The 25,897-nt window shown below is 41.4% G+C and overlaps 1 protein-coding gene across 1 annotated transcript in view; it reads right to left on the reverse strand.

The window, feature by feature from the left end:
• Positions 1-451: 451 nt before the first annotated feature.
• The window catches only part of suco (SUN domain containing ossification factor), a gene marked incomplete at both ends in the record, with an annotated part of 33,498 nt that continues 8,052 nt past the window's right edge, over positions 452-25,897 (reverse strand). The window contains 23 exons of the mRNA XM_083887975.1: positions 452-1,015; positions 1,338-1,393; positions 2,490-2,581; positions 2,714-2,868; positions 3,019-3,123; positions 3,233-3,320; positions 3,880-5,265; positions 5,387-5,471; positions 7,136-7,219; positions 7,545-7,610; positions 7,790-7,881; positions 8,841-8,896; positions 9,156-9,176; positions 10,282-10,387; positions 10,828-10,935; positions 11,030-11,097; positions 11,300-11,427; positions 11,837-11,948; positions 13,105-13,309; positions 13,634-13,774; positions 14,450-14,784; positions 14,936-15,040; positions 16,412-16,532. Coding sequence (XP_083744101.1) covers positions 452-1,015; positions 1,338-1,393; positions 2,490-2,581; positions 2,714-2,868; positions 3,019-3,123; positions 3,233-3,320; positions 3,880-5,265; positions 5,387-5,471; positions 7,136-7,219; positions 7,545-7,610; positions 7,790-7,881; positions 8,841-8,896; positions 9,156-9,176; positions 10,282-10,387; positions 10,828-10,935; positions 11,030-11,097; positions 11,300-11,427; positions 11,837-11,948; positions 13,105-13,309; positions 13,634-13,774; positions 14,450-14,784; positions 14,936-15,040; positions 16,412-16,532 — 4,279 coding nt within the window. The remainder of the gene's footprint in view (positions 1,016-1,337; positions 1,394-2,489; positions 2,582-2,713; positions 2,869-3,018; positions 3,124-3,232; positions 3,321-3,879; positions 5,266-5,386; positions 5,472-7,135; positions 7,220-7,544; positions 7,611-7,789; positions 7,882-8,840; positions 8,897-9,155; positions 9,177-10,281; positions 10,388-10,827; positions 10,936-11,029; positions 11,098-11,299; positions 11,428-11,836; positions 11,949-13,104; positions 13,310-13,633; positions 13,775-14,449; positions 14,785-14,935; positions 15,041-16,411; positions 16,533-25,897) is intronic.

Raw genomic sequence — 25,897 nt, forward strand, 5'->3', positions numbered from 1 at the left:
TAAGGAGAAGTTCGTCATGCTCCATAATTCTCGTACTGAAGAGCAGCCCTGTACTTAGCGATGCTCCCTGAAGATAAAGGAACGCAGAGCTAAAGCCAATGTGTTTACCCACAACTAAAAAAAACAACAACAACCCAACATTTGACTTGTATTAATGTTTCACATCCACCACAATATCTCTGTCTGTCCGCATCGACAAGCATTAAAAGGTCTGAAAACAGATAGAAAGGCACGTAACCGTAAACAGGTCTTTGACAGTGGAGAAGGACTGGATGATGTCGAGCCACTGCTGCTGCCGCCGTGACCATTTCACTTCCACAGTGCATGTAGGCGCTCGTGGGAAATCTGGTTCTTTGGGAAGCAGTGAGACCTCACCTCCTCACAAATCTGCTACCATAATAGTCATAAACTATGTGGGTGTTTTTTCGTAAGTGTGTAAAAGTGAGTGATTTCAGACATGTCCGGTGACGGCGGTCACCCCGATGGTCCCAACGCTCATCTCCTTGTTTCCCTTCATGAGCTGCTGCAGGCAGGGCAGAGAGGCGACGCTGCCTCCGCGCACGTGCGGGAACGGCAGCTCCGTGTGCCGCGACTTCCGCCGCTTCATGGAGCGTTTCTCCTGACGAGACGTGGCGGGAGGCTGCGCGAGGGGGAAACTCAGGTTGTGGCCGTTGCACAGGCCGGTGGGAGGAAAGGTGGGAGACGGAGGGGGGAGGCGGTTTGTGAAAGACTCCTCGGAGTGGGTGGATGAGCTGCAGCTGCTGGTCTCTGAGGGAAACTCCTTGGAGGTGTAGGAGGTTAAAGATGATACTTCCTTGGTGGACGTTGGTAAAGGTGGAGGTGGTGGAGGAGGAGGAAGTGGAGGAGGAGGGAGGGGTATGGCAGGAGGTGGTGCGGGGAGGCAGGGCTGGAAGCCGTTACACTTTATAGCCCCGTTTGTGAGTGAATCCGAGGGATTAGATGATGCTTTCATAATCTCAACCTTGTCCAATGACTTTGTCTTGCAGCGCTTTTTCTACAGAAAAAATATGAAAAGAAAAATAATTAACAAAGCATTTAAAAAAGGTCATATCTCATCATGTAAAGTCACATTAACCACTGTCGTGCTATGACACTACAGAAAGGTGAGAGAAGGGTGGGAAAGTCTGATGTAAAAAGAACTAACACTAATCTACAGAAAGTGTTGTGCTGGGATATTAGTCTAAAAATTATTGTCAGCAAAAAAGTGGTTAATGGACAGACATGTTTGTGGAGCAATGTGAGCAAAAAAAGAACACAGCACTTTTAAATAAGGCAGCCATCACAGCCAACAGCAGCAGTCGGAACAGACACTGTACCTTTTTCTCTGGAGAAAACCTTAGAGGTTCTACAATGTACAAGTCATCTGGACCTACTGGGGAGGGGAGAGAGGGGCCAGGTTAATGATGGAATGGCAAACAGTAATACATACATACATGTAACAAGCGTGAAAAAGCGAACCTTGCAAGTAGTTTGGTGAAATAAAATCATGGCTTATCAAGTGCATCGATAATCACACAAATAAATGAATTGAATAATAAAAAAAAGAGTAGAAAATCACGTGTTTAACTTTATTGTTCAACTCTACTTGCAAACGTCCGAAGCGAAAGCATCGTGCTCTTTTATTAAAACTCCTTAAGCCTGCATGTGGACACAAGCTGCCAATGACAGCCTCAAGGGTAAACACACACACACCTCCACACACACACACACACACCATTGAGGGATAATGAAGAGCAGAGGGAGTTTAAGGTTGCAAGAGTGAAAGACTTAATTCTTCTATTGCTTTCACCGGCTTCTCACAGTAAGGCTTTAGGCACCAGGGAGTTTCAGCCTCTGAGCATGACACGGATGGCACAACATGTGTGAGAGGAAATGGTGAAGATACGAGCAGACGGAGAGAGTTTGGAAAGAAACACAAAGAATGAAGAAAGTAGGGGATAAACAATGAATCGTTTTCATATTGGAATCAGAATTTCAAACAAAGCAATTAAGCAAATCCCAAAGGCTCCAATTGATTGTTCTATGATCCTTTTAAGTTCTCAATCTTGCATAAAATATATAGTCAGTATTTTGATGGTACCACATTGTAATGCGCCATCACATTTCAAATCTATTATCTTAAGTAATAAACTGAAGCTCATCTTTAAAGATTCTGTGGCAATATCTGTGAGGAAAAATCCGATATTTTCCCTGAATTGTTCAGCCCTAAAACTAAGAGTTTCCTTTTGGTGCTTGGACAGAGAGTTATTTACTCAAGAGCTGCAGGAGTCTGATGCAGCTCGACTGTAAAAAGGACTACAGCAGCAATAACCAGATCTTGTCATGCCGTGAGCTACGACTGAGATATCGAGTCACAAATTACGTTTTAATGAGGGAGAAGCACAACAGATAGAAAAGCAGACATGGTAGAGATTGTGATTGTGTGCAGAGAGGGAAACGTGCGTGATGGTTTGAAGGCGGTCTCTTACCTTCTGTAGAGGACAGGTGGAATGACTTAGAGCGGACCAGGGGACAGGTGACCCTGCGCTTCAGACTCATGTCGTCATAAGAGGAAAAGCATCTGACGAGGAAATGATGATAATAAGATTTATTAGGTGTTTATGTTGTTAAAAAGCCTCCGGCAGCATGACAGCGTTACACAAGAAATAACTCTTTACTGCTGTACGTAATTCTATATGTGACAGTGACAAACCTTTTGGGGCTGGGGTAGTGGTTGCTCTTAGGAAGAGCAGCAACAGTGGTGCTGGGGTTGGGAGAGGAGCTGCAGCAGCACTGAAGACACAGGAGGATGCCCAGGGACAGACACAGGACCAGAGAGACGACGAGGTAACTCTGACGATCAGACACCTGCACAGGAAACAGTAAATAGGCGTTATAATCACTTACTTTCAAAATATCCCAGTGGAGAATATCTATACAATATCTATAATATGATAATCAGTCATGACAGTGAATCGGTTATGATTGTGCAAAGCTGTACGTGTAAGTGTAAATCACCTCTTTCTGTAACTGGCCGACTGCAGCAGTGAGGTTTAACATCAGTTTAGTGACATTCTCCAGCTGGCTCTGCAGGAGCTGGATGGACTCCGTCTGCTTCTGGTCCTAAAAATAAAACAGAGGAGGCAAACGACAAAGGTGACTGATGTGACCGAGCGCTCGCTGGTATTTACTGTCCACCTTTACGTCAACCTTTTGACATATTATTACTAACCTGCTCTTCAGCAATGCGGGAGGTGTTCTGCAGCTTGATGATGGTCTTATTGAACGCTTTCTGCATCTCTTCCATCTGTTTACGGTATCTGAACGAGACAAAGGAGAAACCACGACATATTATGACAAACTGGGGAAGTAATCTCCCATTCGTAAGGTAATTACAGGGTATATGCAGGAATCCTGAAGTTAATTTTAATACCTTTTTAAAACTTTTTCAAGACCTCAAAATATTTTAAGACCTTATCGCCACTTCAAGCTGTAATCAGCAACACATATTTAACAAATAAAACAGTTTTAATTTGCAATAAACATACATTTTCACACGTCTGACAATATTATATGTGTATGCGCGTGGGCGATCTTGCAGGGCAATAAATAAATACATTCATGAATACTTTTTGCAGTCAAACTCTATGGACAAAGAGACTTTTTAATACTTTTAAAGGGCCCTCGGGCAGCCTGATTTAAAATCCATTTAGACTACTAAAGCTACTGAGTAGAATGCACCTAATGATCTATAGTGGATGGCAATCGATGATTTTGATTGATTGACCACTATAACCTTTTCTGATAGATGCTCTACAAAGCAATTTGGATCTTTGTTTTAGTTTTGTGTTATTGCTTCACAACTCTCAGTGGTTTTACCTTTGGCTGAGCTCCTCCAAGTATCTGCTGGACAGACTCATGTTCATCTCCAGCGCTTTGATCCTGTTGTTCAGCCTCATGAACACGCTCTCCTTCTGGTTGGACCCGTGCACTGCGCCCCCGTTCAACACCACACCGTTGCTGTTCATTGCCCCAACATTGTAATCTCCCCCGTTCTGCAGCTCAGCATAGAAGTCTGTAGCAGCTCGGTGGATGTTGCCATTCCCGTTAGTGTTCAACAGGTCTTCATCCACTGTGTCATCCACCCGATGAGGGTCTCTGGTCTGAGCGACAGAGTCTCCTTGCTCCCTGTGTGTCTGAGATGCCTGAATATTTTGTCTGGGTTTGTCTCCATTGTCTGTACCTGAATTCACGGTGTCTGTGTGAGGATCAGTCAGTGGAGGAGCTGTTGGCAGTTCAGTGGGAGGGGGGAAAAGGTCTTCGGGCCTCGATGCTGTAGGAAGAGGCTGAACTGGCTGCTCCCTGACAGGAGGAACCACAACAATGGGAGCTGCTGTCTCAGAGGACATAAGCTGTAGGGGAGGGCTGATAGAAAGGGTGGGGGTGGCACTGCTGGCCTGTTGAGTCTCTGGGATGGAGACTATTTGAATGGGGGGAGTTGGGACTGGGTCCAAAGCTGCATCTTTGATGGGGGGTAGCAGCTTCTGCTCGTACGTTGGGGTTGGGCGCGTCAGAGAACTGTGGATGTCTGACAGACTGTAGGGGAGGATGGTGGAGGTTCTGCTTGGCTCTAGGTTTAGGATGCCAAGATCTGGAGTGTGTGCATCAGGTGTGTGTGCATGGACATGTGTGTTGCTGGTTTGCCCCTCAATTGCAATTTTGCCCTCAATTTGGACCTTGGACAACTCCGGCACTGGAGCTTTTTCTGTGAGGGGAAGGGCTTCTTGTGGAGCTGTTGGGACAGGGACAGGGATTTCGACTGGTGTGTGTTGGAGGGCGGGGATAGCTTTATGAGGCTGTGTGTGTGATTGAGAGTTCAGCTGCCTACGCCTGAGGCTGCGGAGTCTCTCCTTGGCCAGACGAGCAGAGCACCAGCGATGGAGCAGCTCTGGAAGTGTGACCATGCAGGACAGGGAAAGGGACGAGAGGGAAGAGAAAGGACAGTATCTCTGGCTTTCGGATTGATTCCTGTCTGCCTCCTTCCTCGTCTCCTCCTCTCTCCTCTCTTCCTCCTCCTCCTCTCCCTCCTCCTCCATAAGGGTGACAGTAGACTGTCTGGGCTCCTCTTCCTCCTCCTCTTCTACCAGAGTGACAATCTGTCTGTCCTCAAGGGTTTCAGATGAGGAGGGAGTAAGTGTGGAAGAGTCATTGGACATAATGGATTCCTCCTGGCTGACAGGGTGGTCTGGTTTTGCAGGTTCTGGTCTGAAGGAAAGACATGGAAATATATTCTGTATTATATTCTGCATTCACTCAGTGCTTACATAATATATGAATCAATTTACACTGATGGAGGTAAATTTTTTCCTCTTTAAATTGCTCTTACTCTGCAGGGTCGTGAGGGGTTTCCACTTCTTTAGCTTTATCTTCACTGCTCCCATTCTCTTCGTTCCCCTCTGATGTTATGTTACCTGGCATTAGGACAAAAACAATAATCAACTCAGAAGTCTCTGATAACACTTCGCTGTTGTTGCAGACCTCACAGACCCTGAGAACATCTGGCTGTAGGAAGCTCAGAGCAGAAAGGAGACTCTTTTCCTTACACTGTGTTGCTGGCAAGACCATGTTTGGGTAAGTCAGAAATACAGCGAACCAGTTTAGTCCAGTTTGAGCTGGGCTCTTTCTAATGCTGCCTCCCTTGCTCCGTGGGTGTAAACAGAAAGCATAAGTCTACCTGTTGAGACTCAGAGCAGTGGATAAACACCACTCACCAAACAGCCACTCCTTTTACCTCTTTAAACATAAACGGACAGGTATTTAAACACAGGTAACGGTGATTGACTGCTTTCCCATGAACAGTACAAGAGTTGTAAGTTGTGTTCAATGTCAGGAGCACGCTATGCACAACCAATGTGCAAAATAAAACCAGAAGTGCAATAGAGAGAACTGTCCAGGATAACAATTTTGCATCTTTCAATTGTTTCCGCAACAAAATCCAGATGTTAGTGGGTCTCTGTGTTTTTATTAAGTTAAAAAGGAGCCTTTGACAGAAACTGGAATTTTTATTTTTGTGTTTGTATTTTTAAGTGTCATCAGCTTATAGGAAGAATTTTGTCCAAGAAGCAGAGCACACATAAATAAAATATAGGAACTAGACTACATCGGTGTTCAGAAAGTCTTTTCTCTTTAATTCAGTGTCACTGGGGAAAAGTTGAGTAAGAGATTTTGTTGGGAGGTTTTACAACTCTGTGTGGTAAGCAGAGCAAGGAGCACGCTTTGGCGTCATCCAACTCCTGTGCCAAGAAGAAGAAGACGACAAATAGCCAAAGTTCTGCTGAATTGCTGCTATAGACCTCCCGCCAACAGCTACATAAACATCTGGCTCTCTCAGCTCTTACATACAGGAATATTTAAACCCCATGCGTGTGCTCACCCTCCAGATGGAAAAGTAACTTGACCCAGTTTCAGACACAGTTAATATATACAATATGTAGGAAAGGCCAGTGGTTACAGAAGAGGGAAAAAAAAAAAAGTGAAGACTAGAAGAATGAGCAGAGAGAAGAGAGTTATTCTAAACACATGTAAAATAATCATTGTGAGGTTTACAAAAGGACTGTAAAAGAAAAAAAGAAGTGAATACACAGAGACAGACTAAGTCAGTAATACAAGAGCAACTATTACTTGGTGGGTTTAGTTGAATTGTTTAAGTATGTGTCTGTTCTGACTGTAAGCTACAGACCAGTGATGAATCTCAACTTGCATCAAACACACAAGAAAAGATAAAAATAATGGATAGTTTAAAGGTGATATCTCACCAAAACTGAACATCAGCGTCAGAATTTACAGTGGTAACCCTGAAAAGCTGACGCTTAAACCCAAATACTTATATTTGTTCCCACTAATCCTAAAACTAAGTATTCAGGTGATCAATCAGCATGCTGTGCTAATGAATTAAGAATGGTCAAGAGGGGTGCCGGATAGCTCATGTGGTTGAGCTGGTGTCTTCCCCCTCCTCTCCCCCACATTCAAAAATCATTTAAAGGTAAAAAGGCCCCAAAAAATATTCACACATTCACATGTGGGTACAGGTGGGGCGGGATGGAAAATAAGAAAGTAATGTTTTGAAGAAGAGTACCTCCTGTTTCTGCATCACCCTCCAGCTCCGACTTGCCCCCAAGCACATTAGCAGCAATGTTGTTCACCATGTTTAAGATAGCATCTGGAGGGAAAGAAGCAAAACCAACACACACACATTTTCAATCAAGGTTGCGGTTTGTTGACTTTGTAATCTTCGTGAAGACGGTGAGAATTGCCTGGCGAGACTATCAAGTTTGAACTTGAGATTCGGTGAGAACTGGATTGAAATTTTGCATCTGGCATTACTGTCATACAGTGCGGGCTTGGGAAAATCAGTGTCAGTCAGTGTGTTCTTACTTACGCAGTATGAGTTCTACGTGTCAATAGAATTTATTCTGTATTGTTATGGTACATTTTTTTTAACCTTTTTAAATATAGCCACATGTATATAACAAACGTATACATACTGGTTGCTGAGCCAAGGAGGTTTTTAGAGGCCTTGTCCTCTGAAGGTTGGTAACCAGGAGGATAATCTGGAGAAAAATACAGAACAAGACGATTTAAAATTCTCACAATAACATGTAAATGTAAAAATTCACCTTTAACATAATGTTCGTTATACTTTAAAGATTTGTAACATGTGCATTGTTCTGCCAGGTGAGGCAGCTTCATTCATCTTCTCATGTTTATTAAATACACAGTGTGGACTTACCATAGTCTTCATCCAAATACTCGAGTCTTTCTGAAGGGTACTGGGAATCTGCGATCTCCTCATACTCCTCCACCATGCTGGTTCCAAACACCCTACACAAAACAAAACACACACACACACACAGTTACATAAATTAAACCGACCTACAGAAAAGGTGAAGGGTTGCTTTTACCACACAGTAAGAAGAGGCAGTATGTTTTTTTCTCTCCATGGAAAGTCAGCTATTAGAAATAGGACGAGCAATGTTACAACATTAAAGTTATTTAAGCACCGTGTTGTAAATGCATTGGAATTAATGTAAAGTTAGGACAAAATTTCCTCAGTATGTTAAATATTCATAATTATTTTCCACTGAGTAAAGTAAACAAGCTGCAGCCTATACAGGTCAAAATCTTCAGCAGGAGGTGAGAAATCTGCTTTGAACTTCCTGCAAAGAGGGTTTTTACAGCCATTTTAACCTTGAACAGCAGAAAAAGACATTGAAGACCCTAATGATCTGAGAAAGGCACGTGAATGTGTGCATATCTGTGTCTTAGTGACAAGGACTAACAATGACTTACTCTCACATGCAGCTCAATCATTTACACACTGCAGACAACGTGTGACAAAAAAACAACCAAATATTTTCCCACTTTTGTGAGTTAAATCCAAGTTCACTTAAGAGAAACTAGTGCTTTGACGTGAATGTATATGCAAAACTAACTACCTCCCTTTGCGTGTTTCTATTCCTTAAAATCATGCAGAAGTTATGTCGGGCTGTAAATGATTATTTTCATAGTTAAATAATCCAAACATTGAAATGTTGATGTTCTCAAATGACTTATTTTGTCCACAAACCAAAATGATTGAGTTTGAAAGATTTATTTGTCAAATGGAGCAAAGAAACCAGAAAATATTCACATTTAAGTAGCCGACAACTCAGAGAGCTTGCTTTAATTATAAAAAAACAACAGTGAAATTGATGGAACTGATTATCAAAATAGTGTGTAATCTTATCTTAGTATTTATTATGCAAGTCCAATTCAGATTTGGTAAATGGAGCAGATCTTACCTGATGAGACTGAGTGGACAGAAGTGCTCTGATCCAAAGTGTGAGAGGAGTTCAACCTGCATGGAAAATAAAACGAGTTTTAAAACTGAAGATCTACATTGTGCCAATCCCACACCACAAACCCATAACCCATAATCAATGAACCAGGTGAGGAGAAATACTTTCGAACAGTTGTGCTTAGTTTTTATAAAAAATGTTTTAACATGCATTAAAGAAGCTCTGCCAAAGCTCAAAGATTAAAGTTTATGATCATTAGTGAAGTTTCAAGCACTGACACACAGAGAGAAAGAGAGAGACAGATTTGAGAGTGCTAACCTTTATGTACTTGATGAACATCTGATGCCAAGAAGAGAAAGAGAAGAAAACGGGATAAAGATATAAGGAGATAAATAAAACAAGAAGAAATTAGTGAGGGCTAATTCAAGCAACAAGCAAGTCAACTATCTGCTAAACATAAACATTGTGCTGATATCTTCTTGATAATCATTTGGTAACAGTCCACATACAAGATACTGTACTACACGGATACAAGAGACAAAATAAACAAATGCAAGACAGATGGACAAAGACAATCTGAAGACATCAGGAAAGACAGTAGTTCAAAAGCTGCTGAGCATGAATCAAAATAAATAATCATGACACTATGGATCCATAATCAGATAAAATAAAAGAAAAAGGATGAGCACCAGAGCATTCATCAGAGACTATTTAGCAAGCTGCAGTTAAAACTAAAGTGTGTGGGGAGAGAGGGCTTTAAATGAATTTAAATATGTGAAACAAAAACAAAAAGACTACAGATAGCCAACATGAATATCCACCAACACAGAATTGTTTCAGGCATGAGTCAGAATGGCCTTTGGGCAACATCTGAATCAATACAGATAGAACAACACAGTCAGCAACAGTATTTGACAACTTATGTCATTGAACAGGAAGAAAAGTGGACACTCAACAGGTAATTCATCTTGTTATGTGTAGCACCAATCGTGGATTGAGAGATGTAGAAAAAATTATTGTAAATAATATCTCTGTCATGGCCAAGCACAATTATTATGCTTGTCCTAATGCATTAAAGATATAATACTTGAAAGATATAATCCAGATTGAATATATTTAAATCAGTTTTTTTGAACAGAAGCACAAACAATCATTTCAACAGCTAGACCCAATCACTCAACACCATAATCATCATCATTGTATTCAGACAGTGTCCGGCATTCATATTTCCTCATCCAGTTACGAAGGGGGAAACAGGAAACAAAACATGGCTAATTTTCCGTGAAGTCACAAGAAGATCATGTGAGCATTTCATTGATTTTTTTTCTTCCATGTGTATGAACATGTCTGAGCGTATATTTAGCGACATAACATCTTAGAATGAATATGTGAATTGTTTATTGTTCCTCCTTCATGAGACAGAGATAAATATTGTAGCCAGTACCTTCACATATTTAGCATAATGCTGTTCATCCAGGGGGAAACTCTGGACGATACGTTCATCACGGGCGTGGAAAGTACCCAGCTTTACCCACTTGTTGGTTGGATATCTGCAAACACCAGCAAATGAACACTCACTGTACAAAAAAGCCATTTGGCATGTTCTCACAGGCAAAGTGCAAATGTCCCTGCATGACTAGATGTCTGTCCTTCAATGCCAGATGGTGGAATGTATGAGTCGAGGAAGAAAACTATGAAATCCACAAAAAATTTCTGACACTATAAATGCTTGAGCTGATAACCCAGGGAGAAGGTGACGGTTTAAAATAGTAATGATGCTGTTTGAGTTGTGGCTAACAATGTGGTAAGCCAGTTTGGCAACTTGCAAATGTCAAATTTACATGATTTTTGTATTTGTATCGCTTCTACTCTTGTAAAATGCATATGCAGTACAAGTTAAAATGCTGTATGCTACAGTACATACTTCAGGCTATCATCACAATAGCATTTCTATCAATGCTTTACTCGCTCTACTTTTGTGTGCACATACCTGTCACTGATGGATACTAGAAAGTCTTTAGGGGTAGATGAGAAGAGTTCAAAGTTTGCAATATCCAACTGCTTGACTTGAATAGGCTCACAGAGCTCTATCACAAACCTGGAGAGAGGTCAAAGGTGCACTTAAAGATAAAACTCACATCTGCAAACATGGCTATGTCATATATATGACCAGTGTGTTTCGTCATACTCACCATATTTTAGTGCTGCAAGGGTTTAACATGTAAAGGTCCATATTTTTCATAAGAATAGCTGAAGTGCTCTGTGTGAGAGACAAATGAGAGTGAGCGAATAATATAATTATGATTTCATTCATGTTGTAATGTACAGTATATATCCCTGAATAATTCTTAATTTGAAAGTAAAAACAAGTGTGAGTTTGATTTTCTCTGCCGTGTGACTTCTGCACCCTTTCCTGTGTGAGTGTACGTTTGTAGGTGACACGACTGACGAGTTTGTTTCACCTTGGCCTCATTGTTGGCAGAGAGTATCTTAGCACCACAGTCCACAGATGCGTAGTTGTTCTTGAAGTTCTTCTGGACCTTCTTCACTGGATGGGGGCTGCCGCTGGTCGACGTATGAAGAGACTGACCTGGACAGAGAGGGAGTGTTACATTAGGCCCATTAGGGTGGCTGGGGGAAAAAAGGAACATTGCCTGAGAGGAACAGGTGGACTGGTTATGTAAGGCATAAAAACACACTCTGCGGAGTATTGACTATGTCATGCCTAGAGAGGAAGAGAGAGAGAGACAGGAATAGATCATAAGGAAGGAAGCTACAGATAAGCAGAGGTAGACAATGCTCAAAGACCAAGCTATATGAATTACAAAAGGAGATGAGATGGGATGTAGACTGTAAAGGCTGCCATTGTCTTCAGACAAAATGATGGTAATCTGTGCCTGGGTCTCTATCAACCAGTGAGATTAATATCGTCAAGAAAAATTATTTAGGTTATCCAAAACTTTCTCTTTCTACAAATGCACAAGAATCGTAATGCTCACTTTTCTCCTTCTCAACCTCCATGACTTGTTTCTTCCACTCGTCAAAGGTGGGGATGTCTTCTTTGCTGGGCACTGAGGGATCCGTCTCTTTTCCAACACTGGCATCCCCTTCCTGAGACACACAGACAGGTGTCAATCACACAGATGGACAACGACTGTGAAATCAACCATTCCCATCTTTATATTGGGGCAGCTGTGGCCTAGTGGTTAGGGCTTCGAGCTCGAGAGTGCTGTTGAGCAAGGCACTTAACCCCCTCACTGCTCCCCGAGTGCCGCTCACTGGCATGGCAGCTCACTGCGCTGGGTTAGCATGTTCTCCACCTCACTGTGTGCTGTGTGTGTTCACTAACTCACTGCAAAATTGAATTTCCCCTTGCGGGACTTAAAGGGTTCTTAATCTAATCTAATGGAAGATGATTCCTATATCATTTGCAATTAGCTAATTGCATTGTGTCACAAACACATTTAATTGTTCAGCCCTAATGAGTACTTCTCTTATTAATATATTAACTTTAGTCCTATACATATACATAATCAAATAAGATTATGAGCCTCATAGCTATATCTGTTAGTCACAAAAAAACTGTTTCTAGCCAGAAAGAAATCCAAATTTGTAAACTAAATAATCACCTGTAGCTCATTGATTATTATGTACTGAATCAGATTATTGGGATCTTGACAATCATGAGACTCTATGTGAATCCAATGCTACATAATATGACCACAGAGGCACAGTTCATGGGAGTCAGCTTGCCCCTGGGCCACTGACGCACTGAGGAGCACCGAGCTGTAAATAATATTTTAATGGATTCCTTAAAAGCCCTTTTGGAATGTTACATAAACATCTCAGTCTGACAAGGGTAATAGCCAACCAGATTATTCTCTAAATTAATCCTCGAAAACAGCAAAATAATGTATAACTGCAAAGTGGACAGTGGAAGTAAAGCTAAGTAAAGACAAGTAAAGACAGCATATATTTATACGTCTATTTAAAATCTGTAAGCAACTGACAGCAGGGTGACCGAGGTTGGCACTTGGAACATTCAAAAGCTTTTCTAGAGCAGCTGGATATGTTATTCATGTGTGATCATGGTCATAAAAACCATCACCATCACCTGAACTACATACGTTAACTGTGCCATGTTAAGTAAAATGATGAACACAGCGTCTACCTGTGTCCATCAGTCACATTTTCCACCACTGACAACTGCAGCACTGCATGATCCAGTCAATAGATATATCATCACAATTGTCTGCCAGCTGCTGACCTGCTGCTCTTTATGGTGGTGCTGGGAGATGTTGCTGCCCTCCTGGGCCAAATCTGGCAGCCCATCCTCCAGCTCCTGACGCTGCTGTTGTTGTTGTTGTTCCGGATCCACATGGCCTGGTGTAGACTGGACCTCTGCTTCTGGACCTCTGGCTTCTGTGAGGCTCTGATCTGACCGCTGCACTTCTAGGACAGCCTCATTTCCACTACAGGTAAGGTATAGGGTTAATGAGGTGGAGGGGGAGGAAGAGATGGAGAGTGGAGAGAGAGGGAGGGGAAACATGAATAAGTTTATTGCAATTTTGGATGATGCCATAGAAAAAAAGAACTTATTTGACAACATTCACAGTCCTTTTGGTTGTTGAGCAGGCAAAATGATGAAAAAATTAATGAAAAACAAAACAAAAAAAAGCAGAATTAAGTGGCGAGCAAGGCCAGCGGTCGACGGTGGCGCACAGCAGAGAGGTGTAGCTTGTACCTTGATTACCTGTCTCTGTGCTTTGTTTGACTTCCGGGCTTTAGATACTCACCTGAGGAGAGAGCTGCCAAAAGGGGAGTTTTCACAGGTTGCCAGTTCGGGGGGAATAACCCCGCTTTGTGAATGAAAGTGCTCAGCAGAGACAAAGTTGTCTACTGGGTGTTCATCTCCTGCACTGGCAACCCGCACCGCACTGAGGGAAAGAAATGAAACGGTGTTTACCACACCTCCTTACACAGGTGAAGTTAGGGAGGGTGGGGGGAAAGGAAAGAAGGGAACAAGAGGACGAGATAAAAACACAGAGCAGAGAGGGAGAGAAAGAGAGGAACGGATGGAAAAATGGGATGAAGACGTCTCGCACTGCAGGGCAGTTGAAGTGCACATCTTAAAAATGACCTGATGTCCTTTCGAGGGGGAAGTTGAGAACAGATGTTTCCATGAAATGGGACAACGTCTTATGTGATCTTGGTCCATGTTCCATGTCCATGTAGGTGGTCCATCAACTTCCATTAAAAAGTCCAAAAAATGGTTCCATGTAACGTCACAGCACTTGGCCACCAGTTCCATGAGAAGAGACTGAAATATCTGGGACATCAAAACTCTCCTTCCGCTTTACTTTCAGTTTGTAACCACGCATTTACAGGAATTATGTTATAAAACAAAGTAACTGAAATAAAATGGGGGGTAAACTGAAAAGAACAAATATTTCTGAACAAAAATATTAAAACAAAAGTGAAATGTATGACCAAAAAAAAAATGGTTATCTGAATTTGGCTTTAACCATAAAACAAATGATTTGTGGTTATAGCCAACTTCTAATGCCCGCAGAGACCAGGTCCCTGTGATGAGGACATGAGTGAGGGCTTACCCTGTGTTGGCTGGGCTGGCACTCTCTGAGGTAGGTGTGTTTATAGCTTCATCTGGGGATGTGATTGGGTTGGAGGCCAGACTGGGGTTTGCAGCAGGAGCTTCACTGTTGTTTTCTGCTTGGTCGAGAGCATCTGTGGACACCTGGCCCTGTGCTGGAAGTGGTTCTTGAGTGGAGGTCAAAGGAGGTTCTTGGTCGTGGTCTTGGGGGTCAGCTTGCAGATCCAAATCTGTCTGGGGGTCTGGGTGGGGTTCTGGCTCAGGGACAACAGGTGCGGTGTCAGGTGCTAGCCCTGGCTTTGAGTCCTCCACCTCAGCTTCCTGAGGATTCACATTCTGGAGAAAGAAAACACAAAAACATTCACACATAAAACAACATCAGTCAATATATCAACAAGGTGAAACAACTGGCATCCTGTATCAGTGTGTGTCAACTGTGAATCACACCATTTTAAAAATGTATATAATGGTATATAATATATGTTACCTGTTGTTGGTGTTTGTTTATTTGTGTTCCCTGTTTCTCCAGCGCTGCTCTCTCTGTCTCTAGTCCCATATCATATGATGTGTGTATTGTCCATTCTTCCACCACCTACAGAGAGAAAAACAAAAGATTATACACATAAAGACCCTCACAGTCTATAAAAGAATCACTTCCTGACATCAAAGCACAAAAATTCAAATTGTCAATATAAATTGACTGCATAATTTAATTTTTTTGCGTCTACAAGCTCTAAAAACGCAAAAGGTCACTGTGCCTAAGGAGTTGAAAAAGCCTTCTGTTGCCAGACAAAGACCTTCTTGTAAAAGCCAGTGACAGACTGCCAGGCCTGTTGAACTGCCCCGTCATGCCGTTTGTTGGTGGACCACAAACAATGACTCTCCTTCTTGTTTCCTCAAGCTTGCATCCTAAAAACAACACTCACTCATTTCCCTAAATTATTGTTCATTTTGGTCCTACTGCACTCATAAATATTCACACAAATATTCACAGAATTCATATTCATGAGCACTGGGGGACCCTGCTAAGAGCCAGCACTGGCTCACTGCAAGCAAACTACTCTCCTATGAATGGAAGAAGTGATATCCTCTTGACATATTTAAAATGTATTAGAATTACCACTGGTTGGCAGTTTTTGGAAATAACATGAAAAACCACAGAAGTACATTTGCTCTCTGGCGGTTAATTGGTGCTAAAAAAGTCAAAATCTAAGAGACTCAGTCAGGATTCGTAGACTATATACAGTGGAGGCCAAATTCTGTGCAGTGACAAATGTATGGGCTCACGAGTAATGAGCAACGAGAGCAGGGACAAGCTATAGGCAACGAAAGCACAAGACATGAGGTGAAAGCAAACGGACAGGGGATTGTGTAACATGTTCTTTTCATGTTTACATTATGTTCTTTATCGTCCTTGTTTTTACGTTCTAGATTAGGTAATGGCAGCGTGTCAGTGGAAAAGGGCTTAAAGTGCATGCTCTACCCAGTTCCAACTATACATTAACTTTATTGGTAAAGGAGATAAAGGTCAAGCAAAAGACATTTCTTCAAAAGCTCTCGTCTTCAGTGGAAGTTACAAAGTCTTGCGTAACACCCTCACCCTCCCACCACACAACTTGGCCTCAATAATCAAGAGCTTCCCTAATCATTGACACCAATGGATCCTCCTACTCTCTCCTGGGTTAGTGGGTCACCACAGTGTACGGCTTATCTCCAGCCACTCTAACCTCCTGATGTTCTGCTCAGTCATACATTTCACTGAGAGCCGTCAAGTCTAATAATACCTACAGTGCTGCACAGCCAGCCAAAAAGATGAACCAGCAATCTTAGCCACACTAAACACTGTACTTTGTTTGTTTCTGCTGTGGCTTTGGATGTCTGAAAATAGCTACAGCGGTTGGATATTAAGAAACTGAACCGTTATTTGATCAACACTTTCAAACAACTGGTGTTCATCACAAACCTTGTGTTGCCTGGAGTCCTGCTCCTGCTCCTGTTTGGGGGCGTCAGGGCTGTTGTCCCCGGCCGACTGGCCTGGGTCAGAAAAGCTCTGCTCCGTACAAAACACATTTTGACTAGGGTACCTGCAACACAAAAAGAGAAAACAATGTTATAAACAAGGGACATGAAAATAATATTGGTAGGCTACAAATGCCAAGTAGTCACATCAAAAATATAAAAATCCCTTTTTCAAATCCCTTATATGTAATATCTTATTTATTTCATAAATAATAATAATAATAATAATAATAATAAAAAAGCCCTGTGAGTGTAGTGGAGGAAAGAAAGCTGTTAATTGTATGTCAAGAAGGATGTGAAAGCAGTGTAGGGCTGCAATGGTCAATTCATTAAATAATTAATTCATTGATATCTATTCAGATACAGCTTCTTAAATGTGAATATTTACTGGTTTCTTTACTCATTGTAATTAATTGAGAAACTTAATTGAGAAAAATAAAAACAGGATTAATCAATTACAAAAAATAATCTTATTTTTACAGCCCTAAAACAGCCGACACAAACATCCTTCTTGTGTTCCTTCCTGCCTAAGCTCTGGGTAAAGGTCCCTTCAGTTAAGAAGGTCAACATTTATTTTGTTTCCATCCTCAACATTTTGCATCGTCAGTGCCAGGTTTCCTGGCTATAGAGATATATTCTAAAGCACCGTGTCTCCTCCGTAATGTACAGAACATTAGTGCACTGAAAAAAAAAACAGCAGCCTGAAGCATAAAATATGAGAAGCGCTGCTGCTTTGGTATGCATGTTCATAAAGAGTGAACTTTCCTTGGGGAAAGAAAATGCATGCAAGAATGTACCAGCTCTGCAGAGGTGGGAAACAACCACCTGAGGTAATGTAAAGCAGACAGGGCAAAATAATGATAAGAAATAAGAGAGAGACAGCTGGGTTTCAGCTGGTTTTCCTAGCAGCATAGTAGAAATTAGGTTAATTAAGTATGGATATAGACCAAGGTTTGTCTAAACATGTTCTGTCTGCAATGACGCAGATGCTAGTGTTTCCCCTGCTTGTGGAGAAAGGTAAAAATACTTTGATACACCAGGTGGGCAATTTGGTGAGATTTCTCAGTTTTTGGCTGTTGTGATTTTGACACACAACGGACGACTGTGAAGCAAAAAAAAAGACACAAAACACAAAAAGTCAAGACCTTTTGAGTTATTATGAGTCTGTGGTGGGAGACAATTAAGTAAGCCACCATAGATAATTCATGGGACATCGTGACTTACCCACTGGCTACATCCATCTCCGTTTATAACAAGTCAGTCAGCAGTTAGAGCCATTACTTAAGCTGTGTGTACATCAAAGACCCAAGTAATAGCTATTATGCAGGCTCTAATACAGAGAAGCACAAGCCCCAAAATGGTAAAGGCCTATATAGCTTATGTAAATACTAAATGCAAAGCTAAATCAAGACTGTGACAACACGTTGCATCAGTGACAGTAATGTGAAAAGACACAAAGACACAGCTCAGAAACAAACACCATGTGACTCTGAAATGTGAGCCGTTTCCCCCTGAGCGGTTGAATATCAATGACAGGAGAGAGTGGGACACATGGAGAGATGCATTAGCACCCTGTCAGCCTGACTGTCAAAAAGGAGGGAGAAGAGCACACTGCAGACTCAGACCGCGCACACACACAGAAACAACCATCTGTGCTCGTCGGTGCCCTGTCATTCAGAAGGACTGTCCATCAGGATTCTGCTAAACAACATTTGAGATGATTGAAAGACGACAAGAACACCGTGCCAAGTCGGAGGATCTTTAAGTTGCTGTGTTGTTGTACGGTGTGTCCCATCAGATTTATGAGCTAATGACAACTCACTTAACTATAACGAGTTCATCTAAATATATTGATACAACTTTACCTCAGGTCAACTCATGTGTCATTTACCAAATGTATCATAACAACTGCAGCTGAGTTTTGACAATTTGCTGAATACAAAGGTTAAGGAGGGCAGTAATTGAACATTATGAATAGGACTGGATATTCATTAAAATAAAGTTGAAATTTAAGCTGACCGAGTCATACATTTATTCTGCGCATTCTATATTTTCATTGAACAAGCACCAGCTACACAGGCACGTATCAATCCTCTTCTTTGTTAGGAAATAAGTTTCTGGTTGTAACTTCCTGCAGGTCTCGACACAGCCCATTCATGACTGTGAGATCTTGGTCAAACAACACGCTGCGTGCTTACTGGCTCACTGATGCTGATGAGATTAAGTGCCTGGTCACACTTTCCACGTACACACCTCCTGTTGGAGTCCACCCCGACTGTGCATGATTCCTGTAGCACAACACTTTCCCTGCCAGTTAGCAACACACTCTTGTTTGGTCAAAAGACCACAGAGACGACAGCAACCAGGAAAGCTTGCTTAAAGTGATGTGCGAAAAGTCCAACTGTGCCCATATATTTACAAGTCAGTGCTCAAAAAACACAAGTGGTGAGAGATGGCCACCACCGCTATGAAATGTGCGAATGAGTATGCAAGTGTGGAACGCTAGACTGACACGGACGCTCATTTTAATATGAAGGGAATTATGGGCATATGCACACATGGGGAACTGTGAAGTGCTCTCCCATGACATGTAGATATTAGGTGATTTAGAGATAGTTTGATACCCAATCAATACCACTTTGTTATTCAACTGTATTCAAGACTCCAACAGATAGGAAGAAGAAGAAAGTCTAGATAGAAGTACTAGACTGAGAAATAGAATCTGCGTCATTTCTAAGTACTTTTAAGAGGTGAGAACTGAACCTCGTAAAAAGTCCGGTTGTGGATATTTCTTTCAGGAATTGAAATTCAAATGATTTGCTTTTCATGCGTTTTATGCCGTTTATGGTGGATTCATCATTTGTCTGATTGTTGAACATAGGGTGCAGAATTTATTGGCCAACATAAAGACATTAAACATTGTTTTGAATCATTACCGATAATGTAATGTGCGCATGTTCCTATATGACCCTCAGAGTATACATACTGTACACTGTAAAGGCATCTAAAGGCCACAATGCCAGTGAGTGAAACCCAAGAGCGTAGGAGGGTATAGATATGAAGGAGTAAAATTGAACCATGGGCTTATATAGGCTCCAGGCTAAACTTAGATTCACGGCTTGAAGCTATGTCGTGTTGCACTTCCAATGTCTCATGTATCCCCACCACTCAAACATGCATGGATGCACATACTTCACTGAAGATGTTCCGTTATGTAACAGTCAGCTGTAGAAATGGAATGCCAGGAAATTAAAAGAACAACATGCAATCCCTGCAGAGAACGTTTTTTCTATTACCTACAACTGACCAAATGATAAACAACATATGCACACTAAGTGAAAAAATATAATGATAAGAATAATAAATGAAGTGCAGACTGTCAGAGCCGACGTCAACCACAGCGAAATGACATATTCAGTCAAATTGAACTGCCCATAATGCAAATGAAATAATGCAAAGCACTTTTCACACATCTGAGGGCATAATATAGTCTTTAATACTAATGACTCAATGTTATATAACATGTATGTAGCAGATGATGAAAACTAAACTTTAGGGTCATAATTATTGTATATATAGACCATTTACATTTATGGTCAATGTAAATCAGCTGTAAGAAAAGCACCATCTGTGTTGTCCTTGAATTTCTGTTGAATATTTTCATGATCCATTTATTCAAAGCCATCAGAATGATAAGTACTGCAGGTTTGAGCAGAATACCACAAAGCCATTAAAGACCTTGGAACACACGCATTATTCCAAGGTTTCACATGGTCTGGTATGATTTGAATTTTTTGCTACATTGCATTTTGTATCATGGTCTTTTAGATCTTACATCATCATATAAAAGGTGCAGTGAAAACTCCTAAAAAATATAATTATGATACAGTATGACTGCTGCGAATTCCCATTATTCCAAACATTTAAACACAAATCAAATGAACAAGGCACATTGTAAATTCTGTAAATATCTGTCATGCGACAATTTGGATCCAATCCCGATTGGCCTTTCTTGCCTGTTATTACATCAAGATGTTGTCGTCAGACCCCCAGGTCTTTCAAGCCACCCCCACCTACTCAAAAAAAACAACAACTATACAGTGGTTCAAAGGTCAAGGTCTGAGCCACGTATGTAAAGGTTTGTTACACCCCCCGATTTAAAAAGCTGTCAATCGCTGATAAGACACTTAAGTAAACAGACAGCAGTGAAAAACAGGTCACACACAGTGTAGGTTTACTTTGTAAAGACGTCACAGAGTAAAGACTCCTGCATAAACGTTTGTCACAACCAATACAAATGTTAGTATTTTCTGTAATGAACCTGGGGCAATGTTTAAACGGAAAACAGCCGAGTCACAGATGGCTATGGAAACAGTAAATATTCAAAAGCAGAGATTAAACTTACATGGTGGAACGAACCAAGACTGCAAAGAACATGTACTTTTACTGAGCTACAAGTGAACTTAAGTCCTAACTGTGAAACAAGGGCGAATGATCCACTCCCACCCCCGCTCTGCATCATCTTCATGAATGAAACAAAAAGAAAAAAAGACCTGAGAGAAAAGGCTTCTTTGAGAAGAGCTTCAGGGGTATACCATGACCTACATTTCAATTTAAATAGTTATGCAATAGATGGAGAGAAATTTAGGCACCACAAATGCAGAGAACACTTTACGAGTATGTTTACATGCAAGTGTGACATGTACATCAGAGGGTCAATGCCAATCTAATGAGAAGCTTGGGGAAAGTTTAATGAGCAACTAGTAAATACGGTGTTCTTCATTCTCCCTCTAAGCACGTTCACTGCCCCACTTCACAAGCACCAGCCGTTCTGTCGTTTACATTCCCTTGTATGTGCTGAACAGGCATTACCGGCTTTGAACAGATGAAGACAGACATTACCAGCTACATCTCCTGATGCACGGTCTGTGCTGGTTCCAAGCAGCCAAATCCCCTGATATTTCCTGTTGCCTTTAGAACCATTCAGGCCCAGGGGACATGGATATAACTATCAAATCAACTGTACTCCACTGAACCAAATGACTGGATTAACCTAAAACTGCAGAGACAAAAATGCATCTGCCAGCAATGAGTCGGATATCATCACCTGCTTTGTGGCATGCAAACAGAGCTCTTATCTTATCTCATCTCGTGCAGAATGTATGCCTGGTCTCCCAAAGATTTCACTTATTTATTTATTTATTTTAATTCTGATGTCCCACACCTTATATATCTACCACAAAAATGCACCTACAATCATTCTGCCCGCTCATACATAATTAGCATGAATTAGCGTGACACTGTTGCACTGTAAACATGCCGAGCCACATCTCTAAAAAGAAATCCACAGAGTTGACGTTCTGCTTTACATTTAGCCGATAAAAGAATAACAGTCAATGGGGGGGGAGAAAACATGATCCACATGGGCAGAGGTAGATTGTTAGGCAAGGGAGATGTGCCAGGAATCACCAGTAAAAGTAGGTCAACACATCTGCCAGGCAGAGAAAAACACTTCGTCACTGTTTGAAGGAAAGGGGGAGGAGGCGAGGCGAGGAGTGGGCAGAGCCTAAAAAGAGGACAGAGTATTTATGTGTGGAAGTTTGCATGTGTGTTCTAATTTTCCTCCAAGCAATAACATTGAGCAGCAAAGCCTGCTGATCCTCCATAATCCTCCCACTGGTGCATCCTCATGGTAGACAGGACTTTATGGTTGAACTGGTGAAAAGCTGACTTGCCAACAACCAGTCCCTATTTGTAACCATGTCACCAACTTTACAATTGCCATCCAAACTGGCACCAGAAGAACCTTGAACAAGATAACTGTGACTTTCACCTCTCTATCCTATACTGGAAAACTTTGGCTCTGTGCAAGTGATACATTCTTCCTCCTATGTAAACCCACAGAGTCAGCTTGGGGCCTCATGAGGTTTTCTTTGGCAAAGGCATCGACATGTGTCTGGAATTAAAACAGTTGGAATATATACTGTCAAATGAAAAAAGAGGAAACTGTCCAAGAAAAATGCTTCACTGACCACTTCTCTCAAGTCAGTCACTGAAGTCAGTCACTTTTTTGTTTTGAACTGATCAGATACTGTCCCTGAGAATTGTCCAACAAATATTCATACCCCTTACATTCACAACCTGCATGTGTGTCCTCAAAACAACGCACGAGGGAGGACAAATGTGTTTGCACTCCAGCCAAACATACATTGCAGTTTTTAAATTACGTTGCTGCTTGAGACACATTTTTTGGCAAAGGGCAATTCTCTACTCCAACAAAACAAACTGTACAAACAAGATGTGTCCAAGATGCATTGGTAAATCAAAATGATGAATAATTCTGCTGGCCTGGGTTCAAAGCATGTTGCGCTAAGTAGAGGGATTGTTTATTTGTTGCTCCTCCTCTTATTGAATAGGCGTAAGGCCTATAAGTGGTTGATGGGGCTGGAGTGACAGACTCATTTCCCCTAGTGCTTATGTTGTGTGCTGACTTGCTGTATTGGAGGGATAATGACACACACTACCGCCATACAAACACATTAAGACCCAGGCCTGTACCAAGCATCAGAATCTGAATCTCAACTCGTGAGAGAAAGAAGTGCTAGAGAAAGAAGGTCTGAGCATCTTTTTTAAATATCTCTTTCACGCCTCTACAATTTAGGAAAGATGCTGAGCTATTTTAACTACTAGGGACGGGCAAGCAGGTGGAAAATAAATAGACAAAGTTTACTGCACAACCAAGGAGTTATGGAAATATAAACAATCATAGGAGATAAAAGAAATTTGACCCAGAATACAAGCTTCAAATAACAAACCAAAACCTGTCTTTGACTAAATCAACTTTCATTGATAAAAACATGTTCAAACAGTGGATCGGCAAAGTGCCAAGTTCACACGTATGTCACAATTTGTGGAATAAAACACGGTGCTAACACATGCTAAGTAGTTTCCTGGCTGCATGACAAATCCTCGTTTCTCATTAAAGCTTGATAATTACCATCTCATAAAAACACTTTTTTCACAATGACAAGACATAGGATATTACAAACCACACTATTTAAAATTATTGGTACAGCTTGTTTGTCTTTTTCATGCAACTGTGTGTACACTGGCACTATGACGCACAGAAATGCTTCAAAATGTACACACAGGAGCCTTTCTCTAGGATGTTGTGTGAATGAACAGACACACCTCTATTTGGAAACTAGCCTGTGGCACCAAGTAGGCCAAGTCAGGGTGAGGAAGAAAGACTGCTGCTCCTGTAAGATCGCACTCATCTAGCATGACTCTTGATACAGAGCTCCTCATACAGACCCAAATTTCACAGAATTTGTCCCACCAAATTACAAATGTCCAGTTACAGATGACCAACTATACATTGGGCACGTCCAGCAGATTCGTTTAATGTTTAATTTGCCCTACACACTCTTTAAAGCATGTAAAGTTGATGCATAAAGAAGGGGTACTAGACTACACCACTAATTGACCAAAATTAATTTGACCATATTTTAAGAACATGCCTGTAAATTGTAAAGAATATTTTTAAAAAATGACAAAGCAAAATGTATCATCTGATCAATTAAATCTATTTGAACTGCAAGAGCACTATAATCAGGTATAATTAACATATGATAATAACATCGGTGTCAAAAGGGCAAACTATACCGAAAGCCTCATGCATCAAGGCATGACATTGAAATTGACGACACACCTCCTCTCTCATTGCAAGCCAAGTTCTAAGACACAGAGACGGTGGCAACAGTAAAGCTGTGGCTGTGTGGTGAATCGCAGCAGTGTTAGACAGAGGGGGATCAAAGAGTTTTGGGAATGTGACTTAGGAACATTAGCTCAGGACAAAAGGACTGCAGAACGCAGCCATGTGATATAATGAAATTTGATAAGAGAAGCTATTATTCCAGTGTTGACGCGGGTGTGGACACAACAATGCATGTGCACTCTTGGTCAGAATGTATGCATCAGCAAGCACAGCGAGGCATGAAAAAAAAAAACCTCCTGTAATCTTCCCCTCAGTACATGGTGTACTAGTGTGCTGCAGCATGGTTAAACATTTACATTTCCTTTACGTACTCCTGTGAAAACAAAGGCCTCGTGATGAGCAAGATCAGGACTAGTTCAACAAAGTAAAAAAAAACATTATTCTCATACAGTGTAGTATTATATTTTGCAAAACTGAACCCATATTGGCTCATAATATCCATTACAAATTTGGTTATTTTAGAACATATTGTGATCTGGTACAACACAGGCACCTATTGTAAAGTAAATGTGATGTTAATAATATTGAGGATGGTTGGTATGTCTCTCCACATGAAAAAAAAAAAAAAGAAGCCCTCATTTGCTTTAGTACATAATGTTCTTCAGTGGTGGTGGTGTGTCGTCAGTCATGAACAGGGCCTCTTTCTGTGTTGCCCCCACCCACCAACACTTGCTGCATACAAGACCAAGGCATGGACAAGAAAAGGACAGAAATGGACCCACACACACAAAACAAAACGAGCTTGAGGGTTCCTCCGTCACAGGCTAGGTAAACACTAAAGAGCAGCGAGCAAGAAAGGGGGAGGGGAGGACAAGAAACCAAAGAGGAAAAAAATCATCTCTTTCTCTAGTAGGACAGGAAAAAGGAAAGCAACTCCTAGTTTTAATGAAGTGAACGATTCTCAACAGAACACAGTGACCACCCAGCGTCTAACTGGTATAACAATTAAACAATACACATTGGCTATAAAATATACGATACAAAATCATCAATACAAAGACCGCTGCATTGATCTAGATTACCTAAAATATGAATAGCCACTGCCTCTTCAAGTTCTAGTCTTTGTCCAAGAGCAACGTCTGTGAGACTCTAATGCTTATTTTTTAATCTTTATTATACTGTTGTGTTATCTTCTCAAGTCCAAGTGATGGATGGCTGAAGCACTTAGGATCAGGTCATACTTTCTGGTCCACATTTCCCTATACTTTTACGCTATCTATACTATTATGCCCACAGTTCCTTTATTACTAAACAAGGGTCTGCATCAGAAAAAGCTTTCGCGATAACCACAAAATTAAACACTGCAGTACGAACAAGGCCATCGCAGAGGATGACAGCCACACCCTTAACTGCACAAAATGTCTCCTCATATTCAGAATGGTTCCATCAGAAACAATGGCAACTACACTAGTGCATAAACAAATGCTGTAGCCCTTTAAAGCCGTGTTTCCACCAAAGTGAAACGGTTCGGTTCAGTACGTATTTTTTTGCGTTTCCAAAATAACCGGCCCCAACCATTTAATTTTCCGGTATCCTTCCCGTGGGGTACCAGAGTAATGGTATGATATGGGTGGAGCTAGTTGGGCTCCACTCGCAAGACTCAGCTGATTGGGCGACAGAAAAGCATCACTCCCCTACGTCCGGTGTGTCTTC

Source organism: Microchirus variegatus (assembly GCF_963457635.1).
Source record: "Microchirus variegatus genome assembly, chromosome: 4".
Taxonomy (NCBI): Eukaryota; Metazoa; Chordata; class Actinopteri; order Pleuronectiformes; family Soleidae; genus Microchirus; species Microchirus variegatus.